Source organism: Gastrolobium bilobum, unplaced genomic scaffold, assembly GCF_033153095.1.
Source record: "Gastrolobium bilobum isolate Gb01-03AN ecotype WA unplaced genomic scaffold, APGP_CSIRO_Gbil_v1 utg5148, whole genome shotgun sequence".
Taxonomy (NCBI): Eukaryota; Viridiplantae; Streptophyta; class Magnoliopsida; order Fabales; family Fabaceae; genus Gastrolobium; species Gastrolobium bilobum.
In genome coordinates, this window is record NW_026898045.1 from 36,405 (window position 1) to 55,442 (window position 19,038).

Consider the following 19,038-nt stretch of genomic DNA (forward strand, 5'->3'; position numbering starts at 1 on the left):
CGAATGAAAAATTTGTTGACAACATAAATTAATTTTAAATTTATAAAAGAAGTGTTTATCCTTTTAAATGACACAACTTATATTATTTCACTCTTACAAAGAGGTGAGACTCACACCTTTACTTTTTTGTCAACTCTCTCTCCACCTTTATTTATTTATTTCTCTCTCTTAAAATGATACAATTTTACATCCTTTAAAATTATACACACTTTTTCCTTAGGGGGCGTTTGGTAGATGAATTTTTTTTTATTTGAAAATCTTGATTTTCAGAAATATGACGAAAACATTCAGTTTACGATAATATCTGAAAATTAAAATTTTTGAAAAATTCAATTTCTCAGAAATCCTACAAAATGCCTTGTACCAAATGCCGCTTCGAGAAATATTTATTTATTGATTGATTGAAGAAAAGAAGGAAAAAAAAATGAAATTAGTGGGTGTTTGGTAGAGAAAAAAAAAATTATAGGAAAATCTCGATTTTCAAAAATATGATAAAAACATTCAATTTAAATAATATTCAAAAATTAAAAATTAAAAAAAAAATCAATTTTCAAATAATCTTACGAAACGACGCGTGCCAGGTTGTGCCGGGGGAGGATACAACAATTGAAGGACAATAGTACGACTTAAGACACACACACAAACACAAACACACACTTGGAAGAAAAGAACATAAAGAGAAGGTAAAGTTAACTGTTTAGGCTTCATATATATGCGTCTACCTTTTCCCATTTCCCATCGTTGTTGAGGCAAAAACACACAATCCAGAGACAGACAAGCTTCAACCAAGAACCAACCATACCCATCGAATCGACACCTTCCACGTCACCATCTTCATATCATTGTTTGGAGAGATATGGGGAATTCGTTTGGGTGCTCTGCCTCCGGCGAGAGGCTGGTGTCGGCGGCGAGGGACGGCGACTTGGTGGAGGCGAAGATGCTTTTGAACTGCAACCCATGTCTTGCCAAGTACTCCACTTTTGGTGGCCTCAATTCCCCTCTCCATTTTGCAGCTGCCAAGGGCCATAACGAGGTTTCACAATCCACATCTACCCCTTTTTTCTTATTGTTTTCAATTTTTTTTTTATTATTTTTTTTGTATTATTGGCTATTTTTCTTCAACCTTCTTATCATCAGAGTTTATTTATTTATTTTTATCTGTTGGGTTTCCATTAGATTGTGGCATTGTTGCTTGAGAATGGAGCTGATGTTAATTCAAGAAATTATTGTGGGCAGGTACGAGTTTCATTCTCTCTCTCTCTCTCTCTCTCTTTTTCTTTTAGGTTTAAGTTTTATTATGAATATTGGTTTTGATTTGAAGAAAAACTGCATAATATGATTAAAAATAGGTGAGATGGCTATATTTAGTGGTGAAATTTTTAATATTGGAGGATTCCGTTTTGTATTTGAAATTGGAATATAGATTTTCGTTTTGGGTATGGTTTTATTCCATGATGCAAATTACTGCCTGTAAGAAAGCATGGCTAGAGTGTGCATTTTAATAAGCAATCAGATAAATGGATCTGGTATCAAATAGATGACAGCATGGTAGCATTAAGCTTTACTCAGATTTTCTTTGGATATATCCATACCCCTTTTTTTTTTTTTTTTGAAACATGTTTGTGCTGTACTAATTTGAGAATATGGTTTACTTTGATCCTTGATTTGAAGACGGCCTTGATGCAAGCTTGTAGATATGGGCATTGGAAAGTTGTACAGACACTTCTACTCTTCAGATGCAATGTGAGGCCTGTTACACTTTCTCTTTTTTCCCCTCTTTCTAGCTGTCATTTACATCTGAACTGTTTTTCAGTTTCACCATAAGTTTGTATTTAATATAGCTTGGATACCATAGGTCATCAATGGAAAATGATTACTTGGTTTCTGCACATATTTTCATTTTTACATGTTAAAATTTGAATTCAAGAATCACTAGACCATAATCTATTCAATAACAGGTTATGAGAGCAGATTATCTCAGTGGGAGGACAGCTCTTCACTTTGCAGCTGTGAATGGGCATGTAAGATGTATTAGACTTGTCGTAGCTGACTTTGTTCCAAGTGCTCCTTTTGAAGCTATACATGCTCCCACAGATGCTGGCAGGAGTGGTGGATCAAATGTGAAAGGCAAACATGAACAAAGGTACCCATTTCCTTTTCATTATGTATTTCCCAAAACAAGATATCATTGCAGTGAATTTCATATATTATGTTTTATGTTTGGCTAATAGGGTTGAATGACTGGTATACCTTTGCTGTCTGTTGTGTGCTTGAATTCAAATGTTCTTTGTATTGACTTCATCGGCTATATAGTATTTTATTTGTTACTCGCTTTAATTGTTATTAATTGTCGTACATATGCAATTATATAGTTACTTCCTACATGAATAAGTGTTAGATAAAATTATTAGTCGCAAAAGCGATGCATAATTTTATTGTGGAAATAATGACTTTAAGATTTCATTTGGTGTTCTTTGTTGTTAAGAATGTTTTAATTCCTGACTTTACTAGAGTTGTTATTCATTTATGTTATATTCTTGCAATTTATTTACTTTATTCCAGTGCAGTGCCCTTTCCAAGTTTGTAAATAAGACAGCTGATGGTGGTATCACTGCCCTTCATATGGCTGCATTAAATGGGTACTTTGATTGTATACAACTGCTACTTGATCTTCATGCAAATGTGTCTGCTGTGACGTTTCATTATGGAACGTCAATGGATTTAATAGGTATGTCTTTGTTTAATATGCTGAATATCTCTAAGGTCTTTTTCTCCCCCTTCTACATAACTAACTAATGTGATTTGATGTAGGGGCTGGAAGCACTCCGTTGCATTATGCTGCTTGTGGGGGCAATTTAAAATGCTGTCAGGCAAGAATTGCTTTGGTTTTGATGTGTGATATATACCTTTTGGTCCTTTCCGTTGAATCTGTCAATAATGTTATTCTTTTTCAGATCCTCCTTGCAAGAGGTGCGAGTCGGATGGCTTTGAATTGCAATGGGTAAGATTTTGTAAATGGTATATCAATGCAGACTTTTACTTGCTTTATAACATAATAATACAAATTTGAAAAAATTTCCCCCCAGGTGGCTTCCTCTTGATATTGCTAGGATGTGGGGGCGTCATTGGCTTGAACCATTGCTGACACCCAGTTCTGATGCCATAATACCTAGATTCCCTCATTCAAGTTACTTGTCCTTGCCTCTCATGAGTGTGCTCAACATAGCCAGGTATTTTGCAATCCACTATGTCTTTGCAAGTTGTTAGGACCATTTGCAAGGTATGGGACTTGGAGTCCCACATTGGTTGTATGAGCAACTAATCTGGGGTTTATAGGGCCTTGAGTTGGGGTGTTTAAAAAAATCAAATGATTCAAACCAATCCATGAACTGAACCAAACCAGTTCCAAAAACCGGTTTTTATAAAATGGTTTAAAAAACCAAACCAGTTTTTTAATTTTGGTTTAGGTTCGGTTATCCATTTTCACAACAGTTTCAAAATAAAAGAATGCCCTTTTTTTAAATTTAAAATACAAAATTTTTGAAAAAATGTCAATTCAAATCCTGGATTTTCGAATTGAGAGAGAACTAGGTTAATCGATAATTGAGCATGCCATGATTTTGTTAGGATCTCATATAGACCTTCCTCGCGTATGTATAAGACCGAATCCATTCGATTTTGAATTTTCAAAAGGATTACGAATCCTTTACGATAGACAATAACTCCCCCCCGAACACAGCTTACAACTTCAATGGAGAGATAAACCGGTGGCTCTTTCAATTGTGCAAGCAAGATTGGTTGGGATATCCAAAATTCATTTTTTTGGATACGAATCCTTAACCATATTCATTTTTTTAATCGTTTTTTATTTTTACTTTTTAACCCTATCTTCAATATTTTTTTAATTGTACGCACGATGCACTTAAACTCCTTGTTGTTTATATCATGTCTTGGGATCGGAGTAGCACTAGACCATTTTGTTCACCATGGGTTGAGAGTATTTTGAGTGTACTGTTAGTGCCCGCACCTAGACATTGTTGGCTACTATCGATACCATGGTGAAATACCATCCATAAAACATCCAACTTGTTTGATTGTGAGCATCATTGCCATATGGATGAATCCATGATTGATGGCATCAATAATGGGCCTTCTCATGTTTAATCAAAATAGTCTAGATATTTTTGGCAAAAAATAAATAGATAAATAATAAAGGTATTTTTTATTTTATTTCAAAAAAAAAAAGCACAACTCATCAAAAATCGGTTTTGAAGTTGTTATAAAATCGGTTTTGAACTTGATAACCGGTGTTGATTTAAAACCGGTTTTGAACCATAAACCGGTTTGAATAAATAAAAACCGGTTTGAAAAAAAAAACCGGTTCGGTTCTAAACTAAACTGTTTAAAATCGGTTCGGTTCGGTTTTTGTCAAAACCGGTTATGAACCGCTCCATGCACACCCCTAGCCTTGAACACCCCCACCATTTGAGCTAGCTTTTGGGGTGGTGCATCTCAAGCTTTAGACTCTAGATTTATTATTGAAAATGTTAAACAAGTGAAGACAGGTATAATTGATGTTACTGTGAAAGGATTTAGATTTTATAAATTGTATGACAAAAAACTCGTTGAATTTTATCTGTAGCTATCAGAAGGGAATTCTGAGGAAACTGAAATTTAAGAGTTGATGGAAGTATTTGGAAAAAAGAATTTTTGAGGGATTTTATAGTAAATGATAAAGATTGAGTCAAATAAGCTAGTTGATTCAGTTGAAATATGAACGTTCTCTCCCTTCTATTTATAAAAATATTTTGAAGCCAAATGTTGAGAAAAGGGGAAGAACACATTCATATGTTTAAAATGAGACTAAGATTGATTTAAAATAATTGCAGAGAGTATGGATTGCAATCATCTACAACCTCCTCTGACGAGATTGACTTTTGTGCTGTATGCCTGGAGAGGCCATGTTCAGTGGCTGCAGAAGGTAGTGGATTCTTTATCTTCTGAATATCTGTTTGTTTGCCTGCCTTCTGCATGTGAATATTTAATGATCTGCAGCAATTAAAAATAGGGTCCCATATCCTAAAGTAGTGATTATGTTAGGACTACTTTCCAGAACCCAAAATGTGGAGTCAGAAATATCATTCTGTAAGAGTTAAATAAGCTATCATCCCTTTTCTTTTGTGTGGCTGTGGGTTGGGTGTTCTTATCCACTTCCACACGTACTACCATTTTTCCGTAACAAATTTTCAAGATTCTGATATTAGAATTTGGAAAACTTATTGAGCTTTGCATAACAATATTAGTGATATCAATAGATTTTTACATGCAGGATGTGGGCATGAGCTTTGTGTTAGATGTGCACTCTATCTTTGCTCAACAAACAACGTTTCTTCTGAAATGATTGGCCCTCCTGGTTCTATCCCTTGCCCCCTTTGTAGACACGGAATTGTCTCTTTTGTTAAGTTACCAGGTTACCAAGCAAAAGAAAATAAATTACACGTGTCTCTTGGCCTGTGTACTCCATGCATGCTACATCCACGTGAGCTAGATCAGTCATCTCTTTCTCATACACCAGAGATTCGAAGAAACCATGTAGCTTCTGTTCCTTCAGAGATGCTCTGCCCTGTCACTTGTAGTCCATTTCCTTCTATGGCAATTCCTCTATGTACCTGCAATGATGGTCCATGTCCTTCATTTGAACCCCGAGAAGTAGAAAGACAAGATGAATCACCTCATCACTCACAGGCATCAACAATGGATCACGATAAAGTTGAAGGGCCAAGACTAGATAAAACAACCTGCTCAAGCATGTTTTGGGGTAGAAGAAGTTGCAGCAGGGAGAACCAATGCAATTCAGAAATAAATGCTTGACTCTTCTGGTGCTTCTAAGACCCTTTTTATGTTGTGGATGCTGGATACATTTTAGATCAACAGAGCAGACCACAGTTGTCATAAAAACCAGCCTCAAATATTGGAACTCAATGGATATATCAATAAGAGAAAAAGCTGCTCCGTATATCTGTTTTGCTGCACAGGCTGTATACTAGTTGATAAATATACTCAGGCGTTTCAGCAACACAACCACCACCTGGATGCCCTCCTGTGATATTTATAGAGCGTGTGTGAAATTAGTTTCGGTTCCATGAGATTGTTATTGTGATTTATAGTTATTGGATTTCATTTTATCAAAGAAAAGAATACCTTATGCTTTTTATAGCATACGCATCAGATTAGGAGCATCTGTATATTATACTTGTCATTATCTCTCATCTACGTTAACATTGTGCTGCAGAAATACTGTTTTACAAAATCGTGCTTGTTTAGCCTTGCATGTAAAGTGTTTGTTCTTGACAGATTTGTTTCTGTAAAGGGCATATTTATGGTAATTATTGTTAACACCAAGGTAATTCAACTAGTTTTAGTTTAAATTCTTGCTTTTAGCTTACGTTGTAAACAAGTTCTAACAACAAAAAAATAGATTTTGCTACCAATGAGTTAATAGCTTATGTGACATGACATCCATCATATGGTCTTAAGTCTAAAATTATAGAGTTTTTTTATGCAATATTTTTTTTTTTGGAAATATTTGTTGCAATGTCTTTCAAAACCGGTTTGTCCCAAGTGTAAAAATTTATGGCAGGAAGACATCGAGACTTTACTGCAAAAAGCATTCAATGGATTAGACAATGTACTTTGCTTCTTTTTTTTCCCCTTATTTTTTGAAATTCGAAATGATGATTATAAAATTAATAGAGTACAGACAAAATCACAATAAAAATGCTTAGTCATAATTTGTAAATCTAATCAATCATGAATAGGAACAATTTATTTTGTCGAACCATATGCCGATTTGTCAGTTATGTTAAACTTTGAGGGATATACAACTTAGGTAGAAGCCAGAAAAGTGGACATTATAATATGAGAATGCTTACAGTGAGTGAAGGAGTTCTCTGCAGAAGAAAAATAAAAATAAAAATACTAATGTTATATTCTGTAAGCATCACTGTTGGGGAAAACCAAGAAAGGCAAGAATTAACAAACTTTTTTGTAAGAGTTTATCTCCTTGAGACTGGACTATGATCAATTTACATCTGTAATTATTTCCAAATATATATGTCACAACTCACAAGACAACCTTTATATATCTACTTGAATAAATAAATAGGCGTGACATTCATTTCATTTTCTTTGGATCCTTTTTATTTTGAAAACTAAATCGCTATATGTATCATGAAGGTTTATATAAAATGTTTTGTTGAATAGACAAGTTTAATGAATGGGAAATATCATATCATAATATTAACACATCATGAACTTACTTAAATCCATACCACTAAATAGCGTTGATTAATCATTTTCATTGGTTATATTTGGTCACTGTTTTCTTTTCAATACATGTAGTCTTTTTTTATAGGACGAATTAACCTAGCTTAGGTAGTTCAAAAGAGAGAAGGAAGGGGGGAAAGAAAGAGAAAGAACGAGAAGAGAGATAATGTAACTGTAATAGTTTTTTTTTTTTTTTTTATTGTGTTTAGAAGAGAGAGAAGAAGATAAGTGATGTGGATGAACTAACAAAGATGGGGACGTGGGAGTTTGTTTTGGTTTAATTTTGTATTGTTTAGAACTGTATATTCAAATCTAATCTAACGGTTAAAGATAATAATAAGGATAGAAAGATTAGAGTGACAGGGAATATAACAGGCTCCAAAATAAAATAAAATAAAATACACATGTGCCTCTCAATCAGTAGTATTTATAAATAGCATAAAAAGGAAAATTTGTTGACAATAGAAATTAAGTTTCAATTTTATAAAAGAAATGCTTCAAGAAATATTTGTTTATATACTATTTTTTTATTACTTGCTGTTATGTGTTGGGACTTGGGAAGAAGGATCTATCAAAGGAGGAGTAAACTTTCGGTACGTCCTGAATAAATGAGGAAAGTTTTTGGAATGTAAAAAGAAAAGTAAGGGTTAAAATAATTTTTTTTTATTCATTTTAATAAACAGATGTACCGAGTTTGATACATCCGTAGTGTTAAAAAATTTATCTATCGAATAAATCTTTAATGCTTCAGATGCACCGAATATTCAGTGCATTTACCTATTCATTTTGTGACATGTGGATAAAAATATCACATCATCTACTATTTTAAAATGATGTGAGATTTTGTGTCCACATGTCACAAAATAAATGGACAGATGCATCAAATTCAATACATTTGATACACTAAAAATTTATTCCTAGCTTAGATACACACAACACAAGGGTGTGTTGGGCCTATGAACACCTTATTTTAAAAAAAAAATATTATTTTTCTTTTTAATAAAAAAAGAAGAGAAAGGTACTCACTATTTCAATACTGTTTTTAAAAACCAGTTTTAATTTTCAGAATAAAAAAATAATCTTTTAATTATGTCTGTTTTGTAAAAATAGTTTGAGTAAAGTAATTTTTGGATTCTCAACAAATATTACCGGACCAATTTAATCTCTTAAAAAAGATTAAATCAACTAATGGTACCTCTGAAATTCAGAGAGATCGCAATTTCGACTAACTGGGTCTATTTTGAATTTCAGAGAAACCCTAAGTCGACTTTTTCAAAGGGATTAAAATGAGCCCCGTGAATTTTGTTGAGGACCCAAAATGTATTTTCTCAAATTTTTTTAAAAAATTATAACTATTTTTTTGTTTTTAGAATCAAATTTAAAAAGAGATGTATGAGTTGTTTTTGTTTTGTGTTTTGATTTTTAAATTTCAAAAAAAAAAAACATAAACACATATTTTCATAACTATTCTAATAAACAGTTTTATGAAAAAAAAAGGTTCAGAATACAGTCAAATAGACACATTAAAAGTCGAAACACAACAAAAATAATTCATTCATGTTTTTTAAATTTGATTCTAAATATAAAAATAATAATTACAATTTTAATTTTAATTTTTTTTTTTTACAAAATAAACCTTATCAAACGAGTTTTATTTATTTTAAAACCAAAAAATTATTTTTAAAAATAGTATTCAAACAGGAACAAATGTTGAAGCCCAAAAAATTGATTCAGCCTACATTTACCAAGCCCGACCTGTAACCCGTGAATTTACCCCATGGATTGACCCGCTAAGCAACATAATCTCAAACCCTAATTTTATCTCTTTAGCCGCACTACCAACAAAGTAAAGCTGCCTCTTCACGCAAACACCACACCATCACAGACGCAAATGTGTACAACTGCTATAAGATTTTGATGCAAATGTGTCTGCCGTGACGTTTCATTATGGAACATCAATGGATTTAATAGGCATGTCTTTTGTTTAACGTGAAATACTTTTCTTATGGTGTAACTTCATGTTATAGAAATAAAATTATAAAGAAGAGAGAGAAAAAAAGAGTGATGGAACTCAATTCTTTTTTGTGTGTAGAAAAGTTATTTATCCTATGTAAAATGAGATAAAAATAACTCTTGTTTAATACGCTATATCTCTAAGGTAGTTGTCCCACCTTCAACATAACTAACTAATGTGATTTGATGTAGGGGTTGGAGGAACTCTGTCGCATTATGCTATTTGTGGGGAGGAAAATTTGGTGTTCCTTCTTTGGAAATGTCGAAAACATATTTTTACTTTGCTTATTTCTTTCATTTATATTTTTATTTATATCCCATATTTTTTAAAGGGGGAACCACTCATTTTTCGTGGTATTGGATCACTGAATTTTTTTATTTTTTTTTCTGAGGAGGCAATTTAAAATGCTGCGAGACAAGAATTGTTTTAATTTTGATATTTGATATACCTTCTTGTCCTTCTTTGAATCTGACTAACGTTGTTTTTGTTAGATTCTCAAGAGGTGCGAGTTGGATGATTTTTTTTAATTTATTCTGATTCTAGTATTTTCGGATTTATATTGGTTGAGACTCTTCTTATATATTTTTTAATTTTCTAGACTTGAATTCGATTGCGATAGCTTTACTGCTTTAGTTGCAACGGTTAAGGTGTTGTAAATGGTAATTTGTGAACTTTTACTTACTTTATAGTATAAGAGATATTATATTATATCTAAGATTTCACATAATAATCATTTGAAATTTTTGTATCTATTTTGTAATTAATTTAACTAAAAAATTTAAGTTGTTAGATAAGGTTATAATAATGATTTTTATATATTTTTAATACACCTTCTCACTAGAAAGTTTATTGGACTTGAAAAGTGGATGGTGCATTAGATTTAGTCTAACTGTGTTACGAAATTTCACAAAGAAAATGAAGAACAGCGAGATCGAACTTGTGACCTCGTGATCACTGAAGCTCTGCAATCATCTAAAGAACAAATTTAACTCAAAAGTTTAAATTGTTAGATGAAGTTATATTAATTATTTTTATATATCTCTAACATATCTCTTTTTTTATTAATAATAATTGGATCTCACTTATTTAATACAAGTAAAAAGAGGTATAGTTACAAAAATTTCACATCATATCATGTGAATTTTTAATATGAATTGATCCATTTCCATTATACTTATCTTTTTTCATGACTATTTAATTTATTTATTTTTCTTTAATATTATTAGATACCTTCATTCTTTCTCTCTTCTCTGTAACATCATAATCTCAAGATCCAAGAACAAAATGATGAGGTATCTAACAGTTAAAAAAAAAAAAAAAGTAAAGTAAGCATAAAAAATATCTTATTACATTTAACATAATAATACAAATTTAAAATCACGTTATCCATATGGGGATGGCCACTTAATTTATTTTTTTAATGAAGTGCTCTTTGTCCTAACACCAACGCCTGACTTGGCGTTAGTTTTAAACACGCTTCTTAAGGAATTAATCCTATTAACTAGTAAGCAATCATTATTCATTAGCATCTCGCTTTCACTTTTTCTCCTAGGTTATGCTTTCTTGGCAAGATAACGTTTTTTTTCCCATTCCTTTCCATTTTTTTTTTGTCTTGCCTTGGTTTTAGCACAACGCAATTAGGGTTCATTTCTAAATTATGAAAAATGCTAAATATTTTCGTCGACCAAAAAAATTTATCACATTGTTTATTTCTATTTTTATAGTTTAATCAATTATGATTATATTTTAAATTATTTTTCAAATATTCTCATAATACAAGTTACAGTTAATTTTTTTTCTTATTGTCTAATTTAAAATTAAATAACTTAAAATGTTACAATATTATATTGAAAACTACAATTGTAGAAGAATAGCTTCTCAAGAAAAATAAAATAAAAAATATTTCCTGTGTGTATAGTTGATCCAATTCAAATTCGGCAGTTATCTAAATATTATTAATACAATTTATTAAAAAAATATTATTAATACAAACAAACTTTTATAGTATTTGATGAAAGAAAATGTAGAAGTAATATATTGTTTATATAATTTAAAGGACACACACTCTTCCCGATTTAAAACACTATATTAACAATGTTTGGCAGCAAGTAAAGAAAGCTTTTATAACGCGGCAGTTAATAATAATAAAGTTGATGTATTGATGAACAAATGATGAAATGATGATTGCATTGTAGGTTGATGATTATTGATGCTTATGTGGGAGATGGCGAAAATAATGATAGTGGTAGGCGGCAGTAAAATTATAACCAAACAATTTGATAATGGAAAAGTATAGGTATCATAACTCATAACAAATGCGAGGTGCGGTGGCATTCAATTTTCCACAATGGTGCTGCATAGCTTCTAGTTGGGGTGGCTGTAGAAGTGGACAAAAACAGGACCACCCAACTTGGTGTTTTTTTTTTTTATTATTATTAAAAAGAGAAAAAAAAATTATCCACATTTTTTTTTATATTTTTCTTCAAATTCTAACAAAAAAATTCTTTTTAATAATAGTGATCGAGCTCCAATTTCAATGGTTTCGATGCATTGAAGTTTTTCTCGTAGAAATGCCATAGTCAAAACGACTATTACTAGGGATACTGCTTAAACCTTGATTTTACTAATTATTTCAAGAAATGCTATTACATAATTAATAATTATGATTAAAAAAGTTCACAAGTTATGTTGCTACAGAAAAGCCTCGGCTAATTATTATGTACTTTTTAACTGAATTCGGGTCTAACAAAAATATTCACATATATGAGAATATGTTGATTAAACTTTGACCAATGATGTTTTCGCATTAAAATTTAAGAAAAATATCTATCCTTTTAAATGATATAAGCTTATATCATTTTAGATTCTAACCGTTGATTTCCGTCCATCAACGATTATAATCTATTGGACCAAATTTAATGGGCCACATTTATTATTAATTAATTAATAATTTTAATCTAATAAATTATAATCGTTGATGGACGAAAATAAACGGTTAGGATCTAAAAGGATATAAGCTTATATCTTTTAAAATGACAGATATTATTCCCTTAAAAATTTTATATTTTATTTTTTTAAGTAAAGAAAATGTGTATTGAAATATAAAAATATTCACCTCTTACCTCGCATTATTAAATCTTATCACTCTGCCAAACATTGCTAGTTTTTATAATGATTTTTGTGTGTGTATATGGTTACTCTTTAAACTTTAAATTTATGGTCTGTTTTACTTAAACATTACAATAATTGGAAAAAAGAAAATATTGCACTAGCCTAGCAAAATACTAATATTCCTTCCACCATAGAATCAGCAGATTTGATTATTTTTGAACAGTAAGCAAAATTGAAGGATGCCCTACTGACCATATTTTAATAAGCACATGTCTACTTGGCCGTAGCTGTGACCAGCAGCACCAGCACCAAGTGGTGGTACAGATGTAACATATCTGAATGTACCTGTTAGGTGTCAGAAAATCACACTGGCAATTGATTTCGAATTCCAGAAAATGGTAGCAATTGATTTCGGATTACAGAAAATGGTTTTGGTAGAAAAGCAGAAACAAACACGATAAAGATTCCAATTCAACTGCCAGAACTTATTAAAGGGCCCCAACACATTACTGCATAATACTAGTGCATATGATCTTATTTACAATTCGTACTCCAATACCAACGTTTTTAGTACACTGCTTCCACCAATTCTCATCAGTATCACTCGAGTACTCTGCATCTAAGTCTAACTATCTTATCCATTATTATGAAGGACGATGAAGACTCTGCACTTCAAACAAACGGAACCTACTAAACAAAAAACAAACTTAAAACATCTTAAAGCCATTGTAAATAAGAAAATGTGACATTGCTGCCAACTTAATTACAAGGGAAATTGTTTTATCTGATAATTATCTTATGTCATAGAAAAATAAAAAAATATGCTTGTAATTTTATTTTTTTTGATTTGTAGACTTCACATATCTTGTTAATCTAGGGGGGAAATTTGTTTTATGTCAAATGAGAAAAGCATTACCAAGATTACCGGTAATCCTTCTTTGGTAAATGTAATTACCACGTTTGGTAGAAGGAATAAATTACGATTCCCGGATATCCAAGGATTACCGATAATTTGATTTATAAAGAAAAGTCACTATTCAGATTACCAAAAATAATATGGTAATTCGGAATACCAATCAGAATACCAAGTAAAGAGAAAGCACAACAATAAATTTTGAGACAAAAATACCCCAATACACATAAAAATCTAGACCCAATCTATCAATTACAAAAGTAAAAATAGTTTGGGGTTATTTTTGTAAAATAACCTCATATTCCAAGTCATATTTCGTTTTAAACCAAATATGGAATCAGTAATTTTTACCCAATATTCCTGGTAATATTTTGACGAACCAAACACCTCTTTCGTAAGATTCCAAGTAAACTCAATTTCTACTGTATTCCCATTAGTCATGATTCCCAGTCACCAAAAAATTTATCTTGTACCAAACACACCCTAATTATAATTCACAAATTAGAATCCGTGCAAGTAGGAATTCATATTTTGAGTACATCAAATACCCATCAAATCAACTGAACAAAAGAAAAAATAGAATAAGAATCTCTCCTTTTTTTTTTCTTTCCTTGCAAATAAAGCAGATAAAGTAGCAGTCAGAATCAGGGACTTAATTTGGCTTCACCTTGTTTTGGTCACGCAAGGTCATATCACAATCTTTGTCAATAGTTCATTTTTGGAATAATTTTTTTGCTGTTAAAAAATCATCAGTGATCAAACTAGGGAAATAATTTTTCCCAGTTTTGAGGCCCTATTTAAGCGTACACGCTTCCATGAATACCATGACTCACTCTCAATCCCCATAAAATCCTAATAATAACCCATCACCAAACAGACTCTACCCCATTATTGACAGTGCCTTTATTTTGTTTATTTGCTACTTTAACTTTAGCAACACAATCTGACGAATGCAAATACCACTCACTACATGTGCGCAGCACAGAGTAGTGACGCTATGAGTTATAAGTGGTTGGTTGGTGCTCATGGTTATATTGGGGGGGCCTGGCTGACCCCTGCATGCTTCTTCTTCTTCTTTTTTCTTGCCTTGGCAGTGATAGAACTCTGCTTCTTTCTTTTTCCCTAGAAAATTACCCACTAATGGGAATTCTCTTTTGGCCAATAGCTAGGTAATTAAGAACAGGTATTCTAAACGGCATCCACATAAATTGCTCATGCAAAGTTCATAACCTTGTTGGCTAGTTTTGAGTGCAGGTCCTTGCGTTATCAATATGACTCAATTACGAGTTTGTGTGGGTAGGTCACGGGCAAGTTGAATTTAAGTACTTTAACTCCTAAAACCAAGTCCTGCAAGAATTAGTGAACAAATAGTTTGTTAGTGGCTACTTTTTTGTGGGTGAGTGAGTGTTATATGTGTTTTGAAACCCAACGTGTTAGTTACATGGGTTTAATATTTTGCCATAAGATATTGTGACTACTTTTTTTTTATGTTTATTTTACTTACTCATTTTTAATATCGTTAGATCAAAATCTCAATTAATCTTCATATTTGCTCTACCTCTCTTTAAGATTATGATTTAATGGTGTTGAAAAGGATTAATAGAGTAGACATAAAAAAGATAGATATAATATCTTATCCCTAATATTTTTATTTTTGGTTTACAATTTTCTTTTTTTGCAACACTTACTAAAATGAGTGGATTCCACAAACTTTTATATAAATGTGATAGAAAAAATTTGCACTACAAAAGCATAAATATTTTTTCATATATATATATATATAGAAGGTTATATTTACAAACTCTTACAAACTACACTATGTCTGACGGGTCATATACTAATCAAGAGTGTATGACCAGTCAGACTTATTGTAATTTTAATTTGTAAAAAAAAATTATAAACGGATCCTAATGGGAAATGATCCGTTTATAAATTTTTGCAAATTACACTATATATTTCCGGAAGTACATAGTGTAACCTAGTGTACTGCCAGAAGTACACAGTGTAGTTTGTAAGCAAAAAGTTTATAAATATAACTCTACATATATACTATTTATGTAAGCATATTTCAAAGAGTTCATTCAAATGACAAAATATAAAATGAGTTTAATATTTATACTTTTGTTGGAAAAAAAATTCTCTGCTACACTCACATAAAAATGATTGGTTCCACAAATCTTTTCTCCCTCTTCTCTATACAATTGGATCCACTCACTTTTATACGAGTCTGACAGAAAAAAAAAAATTCTGCAACAAAAAAAAAAAAAAAAAATTCCGATATAAAAGATAAAACTAAATAACAACTACAAGAGTTTCAATTTTGTATTCACTCTCAGTTATCTGCTACACTTTTTTGCACAAGATAGCATACCGAATATGCACTGAAATTAATTTGTAGAAAATAATTGCACACATTTATCACAGAAGACGTTATTTTGAATACTGAGAAAAAAATGTTAATAATACATTATTTGACATATTTTTTTATTATAAAGTGACTTTACGTGAATCTCATTAAATAATTTGGGTTCATTTTCTATTTAATAGAAGCTATATGAAATTCACCTCTAATAATAGAGTGTGACAAAAAGAATGTGTTGTTAACGCTCTTCTACAGAGACCATCGGTGTGATTGAGGATTTTTCTGAGTCAATGATCAACACTACCATTATGATGAGCATGAAGATCTTAACTTAAAAATATGAATTGGATAAAGATTTTGATTAATATTGAGATTGTAATATAACCCACTGTTATCAATTAATTAAACAACACGAACGGAAGTTGGAAATATCTTATCGGTGAAATTCTTTTAGGAAAGACATTACACATAGAGAGTATTTTTCAAATCTTTTCTCGAACAGGAAAAACCCAGGTAAAATTAACGAGTGAGATTATTAATGAACAAAATATATATATATACATTTGTTCGATAGAGACATAACGTAACAACATATCATTTTCAGTGGATCCATCTATAGGGATATAAGTAAGTTAGGTGGTCAGGCGCCTACGGCCTAATTTATCTTGGCCTAATTTGGTCTGTTTGTTTTAAAAGTATTATATATTTGGGCTCATTAAAAATAGGTCACGTACCTAATTTAAAGGTCTACCCTCTAAGCTTTCAGGATTTGCCATGTATTTTTTGATGAGTTTTTGACCACTATATCCTTTTTTTAATAATTAATTATCAAATTGACTCTATTTATAAACTATTTCAAAAATTTAACCTCTCCAGAAAACATAACATCAATCTGCCCCTGTTTGACCGTTGACCATGAAGCCTACCCGGGTACACCCCTACCTACCCGGGTAAATTTTAAAATTTTTTACCTACCCGGGTACACCCCTCCCTACCCGGATATATTTCTTGAATCTGGAAAATGTTTGAATTATTTACCCTCCCTACCCTGTTTAATATATTATTTTTAAACTTTTCTAACTCTCATTATTCTAGTCTAATTTTTTTTACCCATTCCAACCGTCTTTCCTCTTCACTGGCTTCTAGATGAACCAAAAAAGTTAATGAAAATTTGAATTTTTTTTATTAAAGCTTCAATTGCGTTGCTGAATAATTGATGGAAAAAGTAATTGTCTTTTTAAATGACATAACTTATATTATTTCACTCTCACAAAGAAATAGGATCCACACTTTTATTTTTTTTGTCCACTCTCTCTTCTCCTTTATCTATCTCTTTCTCTCACTTAAAATAATATAATTTTACATCTTTTAAAATGACACACACTTTCTTCATAATTTATTGTCTTTACCTTTTGACTTTTGTTAACACCATGATTTTCCTTTTTGTTGTGCGAGGTTATGTTACGTGAATATGTTTCTTTGTTTTGAAATTTAATTAGGGTGTGTTTGGAACAGTGACTATTTTGTCACTGTTGGTCCTTAATTTTACAAAAATAGGGCCACGTTTGTCCTTCCGTTAGTTGGCATCTTACGGCCCAACTAACGGAGCACACGTGGAACGTTAGTTTGCTGAGTCACCGTTAAGTATGTCACGTGGAAGTAATACGACGCCGTTTTGCACATGTCTTATGTCTTCTTGGAGTTTTGGACAACTGACTCTAGCATCGAAGGCCCTATTTGGTCCCTGAAATTTATTGAGGTCCTATTTGATCCTTAACACTAAAAAAATGGACATGAACACATAAGTTGCAAGGCATATTGCAGCAAACCACCAACAACAAACCTTTCAAACCACTGTTGGAGCAATCCACTAGCCCCTATTTTAAATGTATGATAACATCTTAGTGGAACCTCAATGCTTCTAGAACTTTGTAATCTATCAATCAACTTCATTCATTGATAAGTCAATTAATAGAGAAGATTCGCAACGAGGTTGAAGTTCATTCATTAACTCAATTTACATATTATACACACAAAAGAGTTTACTAGTTCCATGTCATTCCATTCAAGTTATCCACTGAACAGTTTCACTATAATAGTGATCATATTGAGAAGTATAAGGGGAAGTCTCAAGAATTGACAGGCATATATGACTCTTATCACTTGCCCATTAAGCGAATTCCTCTTAGGTCCTGTCATTTCTGCTATTGTCCATCCTCTTGGAGCAAGGAAGCGCTCTTCATTCAATATTGCCAATGCATTTGCAAAGAGCAAAAAAGCTTTTAGCAAAGTCCAGAAACTCATCTTCTGCCGGAAATAAAAAAGGGTGTAATCTTAGTACCCAGAGAAAAGCTTCACAATCAGTTAAAGAAATTTAAACATCAATAGGCATTGAAAATCGTCATGCACATCCTAAATATAAACATCTCACAAGCAAATCCAAAGGACAATGCTTTAGTTCCTTGGGATATAGATCAATAAAGCCAAAATCAAACTTATCAAAGTAGTGCAATGCATCTCATATTTGCCTATGCTGACTAGAATCAGCTAGATGGATATGCAAATGCAAATTAGTATAACATTCTACACAGAATTGACAATTGCATGTAAAATTTTGGAGAAAATACAAAGAGATGATGTCAAGATGTTCCTTCCCTTTACAATCCTATATGAACCTCAAATATGAGATGCAATGCATCTCATATTTCGCCTATCCTGACTAGGTTCAACTAGATGGGAATGCAAACACAAACAAGTGATAACAGACTACAGTTCTTTACAAACAATTGATTGTAAAATATTATAGAAAATACAAGGACATCCATAAATACTCCTATCTCAAAACCAACCTTCAAAGACTATTCTCTTTAGTAAATAACTTGCTAACCTATACTCATTGTACAAAGAACCCAGAAAAGTTTGATCAAATGCAAGCTGTTATTCTTGGGTTTCACAACTATCCCATCTGTTTGGAGCAACAAATTATAGTGGCTTTAACAATATCCATTCTTTACAAACAAACCACACTATGAGATGGCCAAAAGAAGAAGGAAAAAGGGGACGGGGGTAGGGGTTTACACTTTCAGATTATTACCTCAAATCACAAACAGAACAACAAAATTTCATATGCACAAACACATGCAAATTAACCTAAAACACCAAATCATGGAGAACAGTATGAACCCCAGACAACAGAACTCCAAGCTAGATGGGAAGTTGCAAGGCATTGAAGGTGATTGATAGATTACACTACTTCAACAGTACTTATCAATGAAGTCAATTAACAGAGAAGATTCGCAATGAATGAAGTTG

General features: G+C 31.8%; 2 protein-coding genes across 2 annotated transcripts; one reads left to right on the top strand and one right to left on the bottom strand.

The window, feature by feature from the left end:
• The first annotated feature begins 680 nt into the window (after positions 1–680).
• Positions 681–6,377, top strand: LOC133312373 (E3 ubiquitin-protein ligase XBAT33-like). Its single transcript, XM_061513546.1, has 10 exons — positions 681–1,033; positions 1,177–1,236; positions 1,672–1,743; positions 1,959–2,143; positions 2,568–2,728; positions 2,812–2,870; positions 2,955–3,001; positions 3,087–3,230; positions 4,890–4,981; positions 5,330–6,377. The coding sequence occupies exons 1-10, from the start codon at positions 857–859 to the stop codon at positions 5,869–5,871; spliced, it is 1,539 nt and encodes a 512-aa protein (XP_061369530.1). The 5' UTR covers positions 681–856; the 3' UTR covers positions 5,872–6,377.
• Positions 6,378–17,796: 11,419 nt separating this feature from the next.
• On the bottom strand, positions 17,797–18,030 carry LOC133312401 (uncharacterized). Its single transcript, XM_061513578.1, has one exon. The coding sequence runs from the start codon at positions 18,028–18,030 to the stop codon at positions 17,797–17,799; it is 234 nt and encodes a 77-aa protein (XP_061369562.1).
• Positions 18,031–19,038: the final 1,008 nt, after the last annotated feature.